The sequence below is a fragment of the Telopea speciosissima genome, chromosome 1, assembly GCF_018873765.1.
Source record: "Telopea speciosissima isolate NSW1024214 ecotype Mountain lineage chromosome 1, Tspe_v1, whole genome shotgun sequence".
Lineage (NCBI taxonomy): Eukaryota > Viridiplantae > Streptophyta > Magnoliopsida > Proteales > Proteaceae > Telopea > Telopea speciosissima.
The window spans coordinates 25,487,164-25,503,205 of NC_057916.1; the positions used below are offsets into that span (position 1 = coordinate 25,487,164).

The window sequence follows — 16,042 nt, forward strand, 5'->3', positions numbered from 1 at the left end:
TAAGTGATTAAAGGGGGGGACCCTCTAATGATAGAGGAACCTAGAGGCAAGTGCAAGTCTGAAGTGTGTGCGTATGGTGTGTGGTGTGTATATCCACCATTCCATGGTCCTAAAAGTCAATTAACCTTTTAGGATTGATGTGTGGTGTGTGTGATTATAATTTCATTAAAAAAAATGTAAGTCTAAGGTTCACCCAATTTGAACCCTTTTAATCATTTCTTGATCATAGCCATCGGATTAACATTTCAACCAAAAAAAAAAAAGCCATAGGATTAATATCTTCATCCATATACATTATATAAATTAGAATTCAGAAGTGATGTCTTTTCATAAGCTCTTAGGCTTGTGAGTGTTCGGGAGTCCTCGACCCATCAAACTCGAAGGCTGGCTCAGGTTTTTGTACACAAACTATTCTCATACCACCCTTTAAGGGCGCACGAATGGAATCCACTCGCTCTCTTGGATTCCATCTTTGCACCATTAAGCGTATGATAATGGTTCTCATACGAGAATTTGAGTTTGACAATCAAACTCATAGAAGACGAGAAAGATTGTCTGAGAGAGCAGGAAAATGATTCGATGAAAAAACGAGATTCAACAAAACAAAGAAGAAGATCGTTTTTTTTTTTTTATGTGTATTATGCGTATAATACTTATTCATATAAATTGCTAATTTTCTACATCTATGGAAAATTTTCTAAAAAAATGATATATTCGGATACACATATTATACAAATATAATTAGCGAACTATGGGTCTAATTTTTTTTTCTTGTTTTTTTTTAAACTACGGGTCTAATTGGTTACACCCCTACATAAAAACTATTGCGGGAAGGCATACAATACATTAACTGCATGGTAACCCATCCTCCATTCTACGAAAAAAGAAAAAAAAAAAACCCATCCTCCAACCTATATAAACAGCAATCTAGTGAATCTAGTTCTAGAGTCATGATAAAATTAAAGGTTAAGGAGGGAAATGAATCACTATGAACCACAACCCTTCCAAACATATAAGCCCAGTTTGTTAGAGGGGACTTAGGTGAGGTGGAAGAATTGGGGTGGAAATTGTTTATGTGATAGTTCAAAATCCCACCTCAATCTTGATTATTTAATTTGGGTCGGTGAACTTACAAAAGTTTAGGGAACGTCATTAATTATTTTGTCTGCTGATATGGCACTTCAAAATCTCACCTCTTTGTCATCTGAAGTCCCACTAAATTGGTGGTATTTGGTAGGATTTTGATTCATGTTCATGGGAAAAGTAAAATTATACCTCCAACATTTCCACCTCCAACAAAATCCTACAAACATGTGGGTTCCATTTTCCCAACAATTCCACCACACCTTCCCCTATAAACAAACGGGGTTTATAGTCTCTTCAAAACACCATTTTTTTTTTCCAAAACACATAGCAAGTCATTTCTATAATTTTAAGGAATAGGATGAGTCGGTGAGGGTTCCCCACTGCCACTAGATTAGGGAGTGCGGGCAGAGTATCATTTATAGGGACCCACATGGTCAGATATGGGAGAGAGAAAAAATAATAAATAAATAACTCATTGTGAGAGGCCATATGGTACATTTTGGCTGCAAGAAAAAAAATTTGCCTAGAAAATAAGAATATAACCATGGCTTAACCACAATCCATGTTATAAAATTTGAACATTAATTATTTCAGGAAATGACTTACAAAAAATAATTTGAAATTTTGAACATTAATTATTGAAGGTGTAATTATAAAATATTAAATAAAAGGAAGTAGTTTTTTGTACAGAGAGCTTTTTCTCTTAAATAAAATAAAAAAAAAAAACAAAAACGATATGACAGCTGTGGGATTTGAACCCACGCCCTTTCGGACCAGAGCCTAAATCTGGCGCCTTAGACCACTCGGCCAAACTGTCTTAGCGACACTAACTTGGTGTTTAGTATTTGACTAAAAATAAAATTTGTACTTAATTAAACGTAGCAACAAAACCATTTTAACCCCACCGATCTCAACTCTCATCTACTCATTTTGCAGTGTGTTATCTCCTTTACTCTAAGCTCTAAATCCAATTTTACCATGTGTAAGAATAATGCTAATGTGTTCAAATACACACTACATGGCAGATTGGCAGTGGGGACTTGGTGTATTAAGTCCATTGCATCTTCATCGATCAATTATCAAAATTTTGGACTATTTTCAGAGTAAAAGATTTGTACAAGGATAGTTTAATTTTAAAATTGCATGTGGACACCCCTCATAAGATTAAGATTACTGTGATACCATCTCTATAAAATATCTCATATATCCCTTATTTTTAATGTTTTTCCATAATACCCCTCCTTCAAGACATGAAACTGCACACTAGTCGTGTATGCATGGTGTGCCATACAGTTCTGAGAACTAGAAGTCATAGAATTTGATAGGTAGACTATGAAGAAGGCCCCAAATCTATGAGACAATTAAGTCATTAACCTATCAATCCATCATATGACTAAAAAGAAAGAGATCTTAGTTCCTCCTTCGAAAAAGCTATACTATTGGTGTATCCACTCCAAATTCACTCCTCTTTTACTTCATCTGGTTAACTCGCAATCAAGTCTTGTTTTTCAGGCCATAAGCCTAGTCCTTCTGTGACTATCGCCAACATAAAAAAATGAACATCTGAAATAAGGATCTTGGAACCTCGGTCTATCAAGAACCTTCATCCATATAGTCTCTCACCCTCTTTGTTTTTATGGTCCTCCCCTTCTTGGTTCAAAGTCACTGCACATGAACACCCTCTATTAGTATTTACCAAAAAGAAATCATCCTCTATTAGTTATCTATGACATATCTAATCACTTGACAAGAATTATATCCTCATTTGCTTTAATCACACTATAATTTAGGGTTTTATGGTTTTCGGTGAAACAGGATGTAAACAAGAGGTGACATTACGAAACTTTCAACAAAGAATTGTTCGAGGCAATGGAAATGGGATTCGTAGAGCTCGACTTATGGACCATTATTGGAGATTTAGCGAGGGGGTTTGACGATCACTAGTGCTTAGTGTGGCTATGGGAGTATTTTTGTACTGTTTTAGCAGTTTAAAAACTTTGGCAATCCTTATTGTCTGTAACTTTTTACAGGGAAAATGGTTTCTGTGCCCCCATGAAATGCAAAATAATTGCCTTGCCCCCATGAAATTCGAAATGATCACCCCACTTGGTGCTTCCACGTGCACTGAGGCCACGCTCCCTCATAGAAAACACTTCCCCCCTTTTTATATTAAACAACAACACTTACATGTAGTATACAATCTAAGAACTTCAGCTTGTAATTCACATGGTAGAGGTCTTGTGAGTTGTGACTATGGACACTGTTTGTCGTAATTATTCTGTTTAATATGATTAAAATTAAATTGACTAATCCCATCTCACTGGATGCTCTTTTATTTGTTTCTCTAGAGAAGCAAATAGTGTCGTTGACTCTCTCTCTAGCCAAGAAGACCTTGTCTAGAACAAATAAGACAGGTTGGTTTATCTCCTCTCCTTAGCTTATGCATCTTTGTAATCAAGATGTCTAGTGCTCCTTTTGCCCGATTTTACAATAATATTCCCCTTTACCACTCAACAAAAAAAAAAAAAAAAAAAAAAAAAACTTCCCTTATTTTGGGAATAAGAAGTGTGTTTATATATGCATGCCCAACCCCTTACCATCCCACAGCCCACATGCTTACACCTTCCCCCACAAGGTGGAAGTGGAATTCACTTCCAAAACATAGCTGGCACCTTCCGAAAATTCGCTCCATTTACATCCCTAGTTCTTTAGAATATATTCCGAAGAGACCATCGGGGCTAGGCAATTGGGTTGCTTGGATCTGCCTAAATAATCCAACAAACATGACAATTGAGCTTTTCTGGTTAAAAAAAAATATTTTTTAATCATTACCCCATGTGACACCATGTGATAATATATCAAACTCTAAATCATTTCATATTTGGTTATTAAATTTCACTTTACTTTGCATCCATTTCCCTTTGGTTTAAAATGTAAAATAAATATTACATGTAAAATATATTTTTACTAAATATGATAAGAAATTTAAGTAATTTATACACTCACATGGGGTAATGATTACAAATGTTTCTTTTTAAGATTTGAAAAATTTTCCTTCCCTTCCCTTTAATTCCCCTTGCAACCAAACAGAGCCTCAAATTTGCTTACAGGAATCCTGTGAAGAATAACGAACCTTGAACACATCCGGAGTTGCTGTGTTATGGTTCTATCATGACCTGTGTAGCAGTTTGCTCATCGAGAATCCAATCAAAAACTAGGAATAGCCTCCTTCCTGATTAAGATCAAGAAAGGAGACACCGAAAACAATACAATACAATTAAGGCATTTAGCAACCAGATCAAGTTTCCCACAACCTGCCTGCTCAAGATGATTCACACAGTTGCAACCTAACTATTTAAGGATTATTATATATATATATTTATCTGATATCTAATTATATATATATAAAAACCCGTGGGAAAACAAGTCTAACTCTTTTAAGGATTATTATATATATATTTATCTGATATCTAATTATATATATATAAAAACCTGTGGGAAAACAAGTCTTTCCAAGTATATATTTATTGTTTAATTACAAAGAGAAACCATGAGACTGAATGTCACGGAACATCAGCATCCAATTCCTTTATCAATCAAATGGATCTATCCGAGGATCATGTTCGCTTGCCATAGCCATTCCAGTGCACAGGCATGTAGGGCACATCACCTAGAAATAAACATGAGGGACCAGTCAAATAGTATCAACACAACTAAAGAAAATATAATATCCCTACAGACGCCACATCAGTTGCAAAGAAACCCAGTCAGTGGTCCATGTAGGAATTTTATGGCCAAATCCCAGTTGACACAAAAAAACAAAAAAGCACTCCAAGGCACCCCTGTAGTATAATGCCACAGAGCTGCTTTCCCATCCATAAAAATTCAGTTTTTGAGATACCAATATTTTAGCTGCCCATAGACTGCTAGGACTGGATTCTGGAATCATACAGGAAACCGTGATAGCTTGAAGTGCAAGCACAAGAATGGCAACCTACTCCTCTATCACTAAGAAAAGAGGGGATCAAGGCTCCACTACCAACAGCATGGTTATCCAGCAATGGCTACCTATGAAGGATATCCTTGGTCTATAGTTTTCATACACTGCTGGACAAAACAAATGAAAGGGGTTCACATAAACAGCAAATACAATCAATGTGTCATACAGCTGATTACATAATGAGTAATTTGCATTGCAGTACTCGATGTTTGGCGATTTGGCCTTGAGGTGCTTAGTTTCTCGATTTTGCACCAGCATACCAAAACTAACTAGGGTAGGGCTAAGCCTTGCCCTCATTTGACTTTTAAAATAATTCTAAAATGTCATTTTACCCTTCTGTATCTCATTAACTGGATGAAGGAAACTGGTCCAGATTTGTTTCCCCGACTCCAAAACCATTTAGGGAAAACTAATGATGCCCAAAGGACAGAACTGATATGCAAAAGGAATCAACTCCAAAGGCAAGAGGCATCCCAATTGAGAAAGACAAGCCCACTTTGCATTAAAAACATTAAAATGCTCTGTGGTATTGGAATCCCTTGGCATGTGATAGAAATGGCAAACCCGCAGGGGACAAACTAAGACCCTTATATCATGGACAATTGGTTGAATTGCTATCAAGCATGATGAAATATCCTTCCAGAGAGCTTGAATCACAGTGCAAGATACATTGAACAGCTGAAGCACCATACTGAATAGCCGTCTTTAAGCCTCAAAGCTAATGCTCCTCCCTGTATTGGGGAAGACAGAAAGTGATGCTCTGTTCCCACAAACAGCAGGCTGCCCTTGTGCATTTACTCACCACCCCGAGAGCTCAATTGCATCGCTCTCACATTTCTTGAAAAGGCAGCATCAGGGACCCTAATTGTACTTTAAATTGCGAGAGAATCCAAATATCGTCTTTCGCAGCCAGACTCTATGGAGGGAGCCTTTTTCAAATTTCTCTTCTTTTCCTTGGCCCAAGTCCTCTGGAGCTTGATCTTTATTGCAACTCCAATTAAAACCAAAAATATGTTCTTCATGAAACCGATAAGATCCATCTTGATCCATCTGATTTCTTTCCCATGCCTCCAATTTTTTCTTTCGCAGTGGTGAGCTCCACTGTTATGCTCACAATGACTATCCAAGAGAGATATACAGAACAGAGACGCAAGGAATTGGAGAGAGAGAGGAAGTAGAATTGAAGGTTCCATTGCACATCTTCCCCATCAACCAGCAGGCAGCAACAGAAAAACCACACGAGGGTGTGAGGGCGGATGGTTTTGAAGTGGTTGAATGCCATGGCCATGAAAAAGAAGATGAAGAAGGGACCGATTCGATTGATTTGGCAGTGCTTCTGTATTTATTAATGAGCATTTTTGTAAGAATCAACCTTGGGTTAGCCGATCTTGACGATGCTTAATGGGTTTGGGTATATCAGTGGCAATAGAGAAAACAAAAAAGGCACCTTGGATGCCAAATCGCCAAACTTTGCGTACCTGCAATGCAAATTACCCTAATTTTATCCTGTTTCGGAACTTCCTTCCCCATCTGACAGTATGTTACCTTAGTGCAGTTTTTGTGGGTAGGGCATAGGGGTGACCCATACCCTATAAGGATTCAACATCTTTATACATTTTTTTTTCCGCTTCAGAATGTGCGCCATGGGAAAATATTAAGAGTAAATTACTCCCCCCTCCCCTCGATTATGCTCTAATGACAAACCCTCCCCTGGATTTTGGATAATGACTCTCCCCTCCCCTGCATTCCTTAGATTCTATCAACCGTACCCATTCCGTTAAAAAGGGCTGTTAAGTGTTATAAAAAGACTATATTACCCTCTGATCTCCTTCTTCCTCTTGCAACTCCGCCTGCAACTCTACCCCCAATCGGTTGATTCAAAAATAGAAAATATAAAATCACTTTTCATTATAAATTGATCATCCCTATCCATTTAAAAGGAATGCTACTGATCCATAACTCATCGTCTCTCCTCTTCCTACTTTCAGAGATGTCCATTGAGGATTTTATGTTATCAGTCTCTGTTTCTTGTCAAATCTTTACTAATCTCAACAAATCCTAGCTAATTCGAACAAACCCAGATTAGATTCTTTATAGGGCCTTCTTTTTTTTCTTATTTATTCCTCAATTGCAGATCACTCTGTAGTCTTTATTGATGGAATTCTCTTTCATAGTGCAGCATAGAAGAATTCCAGAACCACAAGGTTAGGAATTAGAACCAGATTAGAGAAAGTTGATAGTCGGAACAAATCTGGTTGGGGCTGAACCTGATCGATGCGGTCTAATTAACAGGGATAATAAGAGAGTAAGATTTGATTACAATACAGTGGCTGATTTGAGACATATTGAGGTTTCCTGTTGGGGTTAGGAAACTTGAAAACCCAGATGGAAAACAGAAATTGGTAGCAGTGATTTAAGGGCTCAAAACAATGAACTAATAATGGTATGACCTAGTGATTAAACAATAATATGTGCAATTAAAGCAATAACTGAAACAAGATTTAGAAAAGTCAGAATTGAAGAAGTAGCCTTGAAGTAGACTTGTGGAGTAGTATCAAACAGAATCCTGAAGATTATATAGAAGCGGAATCCTTGATTAAAGAGGCAATTCAATAGCTGGTTGCGAAGGAAGAGAGAGAGAGAGAGTGTTATGATATTGAACTAACCTAAAGTAGGGCTTAGCTTCCAGTTGTGATTGGAGTGACTTAAACTATCTTCCTCACTTCACCTCATCACCGTGACCCACTTCCTTTCCAAGACTCCCAAAAACGAAACCCATCTTCCTCACTTCACTTCACCTCAACTCAGACGATCTTAATCCCTTCTTCTTTCTTATCTTTTCTGGGTCTCTTCTGTTTGTCCAAATTCACCATAATTCTTCTTCGTTGGGAACACCCAGATCAAGAATGTGGTGGTTTATTTCTCTGGTGACCTTTCCGAGGAGATACGTCAGATTCGGGAAGCCATTGAAGGTCTGGATGTTGGCATTCTCATTAACAACGTCGACGTTTCCTAACCATATGCAAGGTTCTTTCATGGTGGCAGCGGTGGCTATGAAAGTGAAAGTGGTGGTGGCGGTGGTGGATACAGCCGTGGTGGCGGCGGCATTTTCTAGAGATGTTTTTAGGGTTTTGATATTGTTAGAGGGTATTATTGGAATATCACAAATATATGGGTATTTTGGGGTTTTACTGAATATATTTAGGATGATGTCACCACTTAACAGCTATTTTTAACGGAATGGGTACAATTGATAGAATCTTGGGAATGCAAGGGAGGGGAGAATCACTACTCAAAACCCAGGAGAGGGGTTTGTCATTAGAGCATAATCGAGGGGAGGAGAGAGTAATTTACTCAAATATTAAATATCAGACGCCAAATCATAAATAATATCATACCTGAAAATGAGAAAATCAGGGCTATTTTTTTGCTATATTTCAAGAAAATGAAGCATAACTAATTAACTATGGTAGCACATACCCTAAAACTTTAGCATTTATTATCAATTTATACCTTTCCAGCTCCAGAGCAGTTTGGACATCTTTGAGTTGTAGGTGCACACAATGGACGATCTGAATCATTGGATGTTGAAATTGGTTCAATGCTCAAACATACTCCACAAGCAGAACACCGGGCACAAGCCAAGTATCCTGCAGTCAATGGGAACATACAACCGTTCACATGTGAGAGCGGTCCAAAGAAATACAAAGACGATCACCATAAATGTGAAGCAGTTCATCTGTGAGAATAGACCAGGGTGTTCGATCCACCAAGTAAAACTACTCCATTAGCTTACAGCATTTAAAGGAAACGAAATGAATTGAATATAGTAAGCTTTCTGGTGCAACTGCAAAATGGGCAACTTGTTTCTTTGGATGAACCAAAAATTCTTTTAAACCAGTTTATGCATACCAGTTCCATGGCAGTACTTGCATCTTTTCTTCTCTTGTTGTTCAACATTATTGGCTTCAATTAACATCAAAGCTGAAATAACACCCACAGCCCCACCAGAAAAGGATGCTACAATCGGATCAACCTGACTAGATCATAGTTCAACAAGAGCAATTCAGCCTAATAAACACTGACTACAAGTATTGCACTCTAGTATAAAAAAATCTTATGAAACAATAAAAAGAAAATCCCCAAGAAATAAAATAGGAGAGAAAATTGAATATCTTTCTTTATCTTTACAAAAGAAAAAAAGGGAGATGTTAACTGTGACACGTTCACTAAAAAAAAATCCAAAGCCAAATTATGAGCAATTAGTAGATACTGAGTCATTATAATATAATGAACTGAATTTCAATAAATACCTTAATTGCAGCGGCAAATGCATGTTGCGTATAAAATCTTCATATGAGGTGCCTCCTACACCTAGTTTCAGCTCCAGCTGCCACAGAAAACAGATGAATCTAACAAATGCCACTTTCAGAGCACAAAAAAGATTGTAAAGACCGAGTTAAGAGAATCTACATTGATTATTATAAAGGATATGTTTATCGTGTTCCATGCTTCAAGCTCAAAACATGGGAAAAATAAATCTGATTAAACAATGTTGGAATCATAATTAGATTTCCTATGGTGGACCAGTAAACTGACATATCCCAAGATTAAAAGTTGTCCATAAGCCAGTACTCACCACCAACAGTATAGATTACCAATTCATCCAGCAGGCAGTTACAACTCTAAACACCAATAAATGTGATGGATAGGATTTAATATTGGTTTCAAATGATAGGCACCTTTTCCAAAACCTTCCTCTCTTTCAAGGGGAGTAAGGCAAGAGATGGAATGCTTGCGCTGTACCCCACTTCTTTTCACTGCCAAAAACATGAAGGACATTCTGCCTTCTTTCTTCAATGCAACCCGCCAACTTCAGCCATGGAATCTTAAGTTTAAACTTAAAATCCAAATATCCTCTTTTAGTGTGAAATTTTAATATCAACTATGGAATATTGAGAAGTGCTCATGCACGACTGGGAGTTGGTAGGCAAATATTTTACAGCATCACAGATTTGTATTTCAGGCAACTAAAATGGATCATAATTCTAGTTTTGTTGGGATCTAGCAGTACAGAACCTTCTTTCGTGCACTTTTTGTGGCCTTTATCAGCCTTTATAGAATTGTGAGGCTGCTTCTTTATCTTTTTTGGATGGGGGGGGGGGGGGGGAGGGTAGGGGATCCTACCTTCTGATAAACTTCTTTAAATTATCAATAATACATTAAATTCACGTGTCAGATTTATATATCTTTCTAATATTCTCTAATCTTTTTTAATTTTCCATCGAGTATGGGGTTTTTTAATAATATTTTAGTAATATTGCTTTGACTTTTGCAAAACACAACAGTGGAATCATGTCAGATTGGAACCAAACTCCCCATTGATCTAATGACCAGTAGAGTAGAGTTCACAAAACCATATTTGTAACGACAAAAGAAAATATTATCATTTCTATTTTAATTCATATTTGAAGTATATTTTAATATAAATAATTGACTGATGCAGAGGGCATTGATTTCATTTAAAAATCTGAAATTTGAAACTTTATCCACTTGTCCCTCTTTGACCCTCTTTTAAAGAGCTATGGAGAGCCAAAACGGTTCCCTCACACTCGTTGCGTAGGCTTTCTATTTGATTACTGTAAACTGGAATACCATTTCCTGACACTTGGTCTACAGGCATTCTGTTCAATTATTCAATTGTAACAGACTGGTACAGATCATTGAAACTTATACTTGAGTTATCACTTGTTTATTAGGTGGACTGCTGTTAAAAAATCCATCAGCATAGGTTTTTCCTTAAGTGTCCTAGCCGCATTTCATTAAAACCCAGTCCCAAAGATCAACATGTGCAATCATTTCACAATAATTCAATGCAATACCTTGGTTTTGAGGCCAAAGGTCACGATGACAATATGATTTATAACCATCAGAGTTGCATTTTTGCATTTCTTATCCCATAAGAGAGAGGGGCAAGAAAGAAAAAAAAAGAAGAAAGCTTTTTGCAATTCTACTGAAATTTTCTTGACTACACAGAATAATAAAGACGCACTGCAAGTTTCCAAGCAAATTAGAGGTCTGGTTAAAATCTCACAGGAAGCTCATCCAACAATATCCCTGATCCTCTCATCATGAGACAAGCCACAGCTTATAAGGGTACAGGTTTAGGGACCCTAGACCCATTTGCAGCTTACGTAAGAAATAAATGGAGAAAAAAAATAGCTCAAAACAGCAATAGATTTCAGGCCAGCAAATGGAGATAAAAAATAGCTCAAAACAGCAAGAGATTTCAGGCCAGCAAATGGAGAAGCAAACAAAGGCAGATTAAAAAAATTAAAAAAAAAAAAATATATATATATATATATATATATAAGTGGAGAAGCATCAACAGAAAGAAAACAGAGATAAAAATAGCTCAAAACAGCAAGAGATTTCAGGCCAGCAAATGGAGAAGCAAACAAAGGAAGATAAAAAATAAGAGATCAAGAACCAAGATAAAAGCGAAAATCTACAACCAGAGGATGCAGCAGTAAAACAGATACGTATCAACACAAAGATAAACAGCAGAACAAACAGCCTAAGGAAAAGTAAACAAGACTCTAAATGGTGTTCAGATACGTCGTACAACCAGGGCCAGTATGCACTAGCCACAAGCAGGTGGAACAGAGGTGAAATGCACGAACACCACGTCTCACAGCTGGCGCAAGGCAAGGTGATGTAAATCATCCTCAAAGGCTAGCTCCATTCTTGCACTGGATCAGAAAATAACAAAGGCCAGCAGCGATCCGCTCCTAGAAAACAGGTCACTCGGCGTCGGAGCTCTCTGAAGTCTTAGAGAGAAATACACAGTTCTGTCATGGATCACTTTCTCTAAAACCCTTGGTTTCTTTTACCAGAAACAACTGGACTTGCAAACCATTATATTAGACTCAATTAAACAAATTGATTGGAACGATATTACTTCTCCTGAGAAAGTACAAAGCTTTCTTCAGATTTCTGAATGCATTGAAGACCATCTTAAAGATCCCCTCTTCTTTAAAATCAGAAAAATATGCCTATACAAAAAGGCCCAAGAAATCCTTCCCCGAGAAGTCTTCCCAATGATACAAAGTCATTGTAACGAAGAACAATACCAGCGCTATAAAAGCTTTATGCTGGAATTCCCAAAAAATATTATGAGAACACATCATCAACAGCACCGTCTGATCTTTTACCCCGGACACGAACCCTGGAGTATTGCTGCTGTTGAATGGGGACTCGTAGGTCAACTAGTCTTCTCTAGTGACTGTACATCCGTCCTTGACCAATTGCCCATGATGATCAGAACAATGGTCGTCCATGCTACCGCAAATTGGAGATTCTCAGGTGGACTCAAATTCACCATTACCAATACTTTGGGATGGCGACATAGAGAACGCTTCTACCAGCCATATCAGATTTGGCACCTACAACCAGCGTCCTATTACACAGTTCAAGAACCAGCCCTCATCACCGATGAAGACGAAGCAGCTACCATAACCAACCATTTCATCCATGCTGATCAGCTGTACAAATAGTCCCTCATTGCTCTACACAAAGAAACATTGACACTCATCTTCCCCAATGGATGCTCTAAGTACCGTTACCTTGTCTTAGACGGCCGACGAATCTTCGTCACCTAATTTCTCATGGATTACGAGATCCCTTGTGAAATTGCCGCCGCCTCCTATGAGTTAGTCCAGAATCTGTAGACACTCACTCTGTTAGATGTCCCGGCTACTCTCCTTGCTGAAGTCGAAGAAGCCCTGGAAGAAATGGCTGCCGAAAACCTCTCTCCAGTCCGCTCCGATTTTCAAATGGATTCGGATGAACTCAACAACGGATCCGATTCGTTAGTGGACCCCAGCAGTGGACCTCTCCAGCCGACGTCTGCCTACGTCACCATGGACCCCATGAACAGTGACCGCCGCCCTACGTCACTGCTTACGTCACTATTCACTGACGTCACCCCCTACGTCAGCAAGATTCGGATTTTAAATTAAATTTTGAGATCCATCCCCTATATAAGAGAAGCTCCTCCCTTCTCTAGAGATATAGAATAGATAGCTCTCTTCCGCTCTCCCCTCTCTCTTGTCTTTCTACTCTTTCTACACCCAAAAAGACCCGTAACAGATTAGGACGCACAGGAACAAGGCTGAGAAGGGAGCTACCCTGTGATGTCTTGACAGAAGAAAGGCGCACTCGGATCCACGGAGATACAAAAGATGAGTCACTAAGTCAATGGAATGCATAAGGAGAAAGGACGCCACACAAGACGACGACCACAGCAGAAGGTCACAGCTACAGACAAAGGATCCCTGAAAACGATATTTCCGATCCTAACCCCCGCCCCACCCCACCCCTGAACAGAGTTTTTTTTTTTTTTAGTATCCTTAGATTATCCTAGAGATGATATGTGATTAGAGAAAATACAAAATAAAACAAAATGAAAAAATGAAGGTTCAATAGAAAGTACCACAATTAAACATGTTCTAAAGTTTCTTATTGGAAATGTTTAAAGAAGTAATAAAAGTTTATAATTGTTCACTTACTGTTGGAGCAAGAAGACCACCGAATATGATTATCCCAGATATAAATGAAAAGCTTGTTAAGTAGAGCTGTTTCAATGTCTTTGGTGTCTACTTCAAAGGAAAACATAAAAGTTCACACAAACACCATAAAGAACACAGGTTAGAAACATAATCTAAAAATATAAACATAGAAAAGAGAGAGAAAGAGAGGACCATGCTAGACTCTCTCTCCCTCCCTCTCTCCCTCCCTCCCTCATGGAAAAGTCTTTGAAAATTACCACATGAGGAAGAAAAGGAATAGATGATGGGATTTCAGGCATCTCATTTGCCTCTTCGCTGCTATCATCAATAATCTTGGCATTCTTTATGCGTTGTTGTACTCGTAGTCTTCTAACCTACACAGAAGATAAACACAGGGACCAAGTGATTAAAAACACTGAACATGAATACAGCTCAAACTGCATGAGAATTAAAACATAGCAAGCCCTCTTATTTATACACTTTACAATAAAAAAGTACTTAGAAATACCACAAGGAAAAAATTCCAGAAATCCACCTCTTCCATTAGGAGAAAGATCTTGTTCCGCCTACTCCTTATATTGTCTTGAATCTCTTGCATCTGCATCTGAACAAAATCTTGAACAGTTTCTGGTCCTTCTATAATACAGAAGCTATTTTTTGGGGAAGTTTTGTACAAGAGAAGAATTAGTTAGGAAAGTTCTTAAATACAACGACAAAGCAAGAAAAGGACAGAAACAACAAACACTTGTATCATTCAGCCAAGGAAAACTGTGAAAACTCTCTCTCATTGGATAACATAATTAGAATTTTTACATCACTCAGTTTGTGATTCTATAGTCCTCCTTCAGATATGCATTCACACAATCAAGCCCTAGTATTTCACTTTAATAATTTTGTCACTATAGCTATTCCAGTTCGCATTCTTTTTATCAGTACACCGGTAATAACTCACCCAGAACTCAAATATCGGGTAGAGAGAATCACATAATCAAGAGTATTGTATCTCCTATACGGATGATTGATGTTACAAACATGTCAAGTATCAGCATAATTTGCAGCTTTCTGCAAGTGCTAAATAACGGGAAATTGAAAGAATTACTATAAACAGCCTAGGCAGATTAAATTGGAAGAAAAATGTTCTTTATCAAAAAAATGGTAGCAAAATTGTTGCTTAATTATGCAGTTTCGGAGATAATTCGATTCGTAATAACAAATTGATTATAAAGCAAGGAATAGAAGTTCACCTAAGCGCATCTAATATTTTCGCCACTAGTAAGACGAAGGAAACAAGAAAAAAGCAAACACTTCTTTCAGCATCAACATAATCCCTAAAACCTAGTAATTTTCGCAAGAAAAAAATAAGTTTCAAGAAATGACAAACCTGGAGCTGTTTTCCCGTGAGGAAAAAGAATTAGTGGAGCTCTTTTCGGAACAAAAAATAATTCGTGACCGAAAATTCCTTCCTGAGTAAAAGAGGCATTTAGTATTCCTATGAGAGAAGAAAGAAGTTTTGGAGGAATCGAGCTTCGAAGGAGAAAGAGATGGAAGATACGAGACGAGAGCAAGCGAGTTCATCTTCGTCCACTTTGGTGCCTGGCATGGACAGAGAGTGCAAAAGAAATTGAGGAATTATTAATAGGGAAAATTGAGGGGATAAAGATCCGGGAAAATCTGATTGTAACCGAGATAGATTCTTGTATCGAACTTTCTTTGCCCCCGGGGTCATGTTACTTATTACAAGTTACAACGTAAAACCTCCTTTTGTTAGGGTCATTTTTTAGGAATTTTGTTACAGCTCTGTGTTATTTTTCCTTTAATTTTTCTGTTCATTCTAAGACTTTTCTATCATATATATTTCTTTTTCTTTTTTTTGGTAATAAAAAAAATCGTATATATTTCGTTTTCAAATTTTATTTTCATCATTTGGTTTTGATTTCCTAATGTTTTGATAATATCTTCTTGATGTTGTACATTATTTTATCGCACTTTCATGGTTTTTCACTGCTGAATTTCATATAATAGTGTCTTTTCTCCTACCATTTTCTGTTTTTTCACATGTCGGGCAAGATTTCACGGGTATTTTGGTTATTCTGGCATGTGCACGGATTTAAGAGTCTTTATCATTTTTGGACCGAGTTTTCTTCCATCTCCATTCACCGTGGAGCGGGAGAAGACGAAAAAGGATATTTTGGAAGATACTAAAATCCTAGGAGGGGTTTGTGAATCCTAGAATAATGGGTGAACCTTCTGTATTTCATACTATAAACTTCCAACACATGTTCAATGTCTAACCCTCATGTTTTGATAATGATATGTCACGTTCATGTTACAACCCTGGTTCGGTCTATGGTTATCGAAAATCAAAACCACATGGTTAGGACGAACT

General features: G+C 37.6%; 1 protein-coding gene and 1 non-coding gene across 2 annotated transcripts; both read right to left on the minus strand.

The window, feature by feature from the left end:
• Positions 1-1,823: 1,823 nt before the first annotated feature.
• Positions 1,824-1,903, minus strand: TRNAL-UAG. Its single transcript has one exon. It is a non-coding gene; the product is annotated as a tRNA-Leu (tRNA).
• A 2,641-nt stretch (positions 1,904-4,544) lies between these two features.
• On the minus strand, positions 4,545-15,165 carry LOC122648811 (protein ORANGE-LIKE, chloroplastic). The gene is made up of 8 exons (XM_043842044.1): positions 15,038-15,165; positions 14,192-14,306; positions 13,914-14,030; positions 13,657-13,743; positions 9,400-9,476; positions 8,999-9,126; positions 8,600-8,736; positions 4,545-4,756 (listed from the first exon to the last, which is right to left on the minus strand). Exons 2-8 carry the CDS (start codon positions 14,258-14,260, stop codon positions 4,679-4,681), a joined length of 693 nt encoding a protein of 230 aa, XP_043697979.1. The 5' UTR covers positions 14,261-14,306; positions 15,038-15,165; the 3' UTR covers positions 4,545-4,678.
• Between the last annotated feature and the right edge of the window lie 877 nt (positions 15,166-16,042).

Bases quoted from the DNA above. Each gene is read 5' to 3' on its own strand.
- LOC122648811 (XM_043842044.1), bottom strand. From the start codon at position 14,260: ATGCAGATGCAAGAGATTCAAGACAATATAAGGAGTAGGCGGAACAAG. The intron at 8,737-8,998 runs GTATGCATAAAC...CATTGACTGCAG, and splicing joins CAAGTACTGCCATGGAACTG to GATACTTGGCTTGTGCCCGG. The intron at 4,757-8,599 runs GTATAAATTGAT...GTTTATTTCTAG, and splicing joins ACTGCTCTGGAGCTGGAAAG to GTGATGTGCCCTACATGCCT.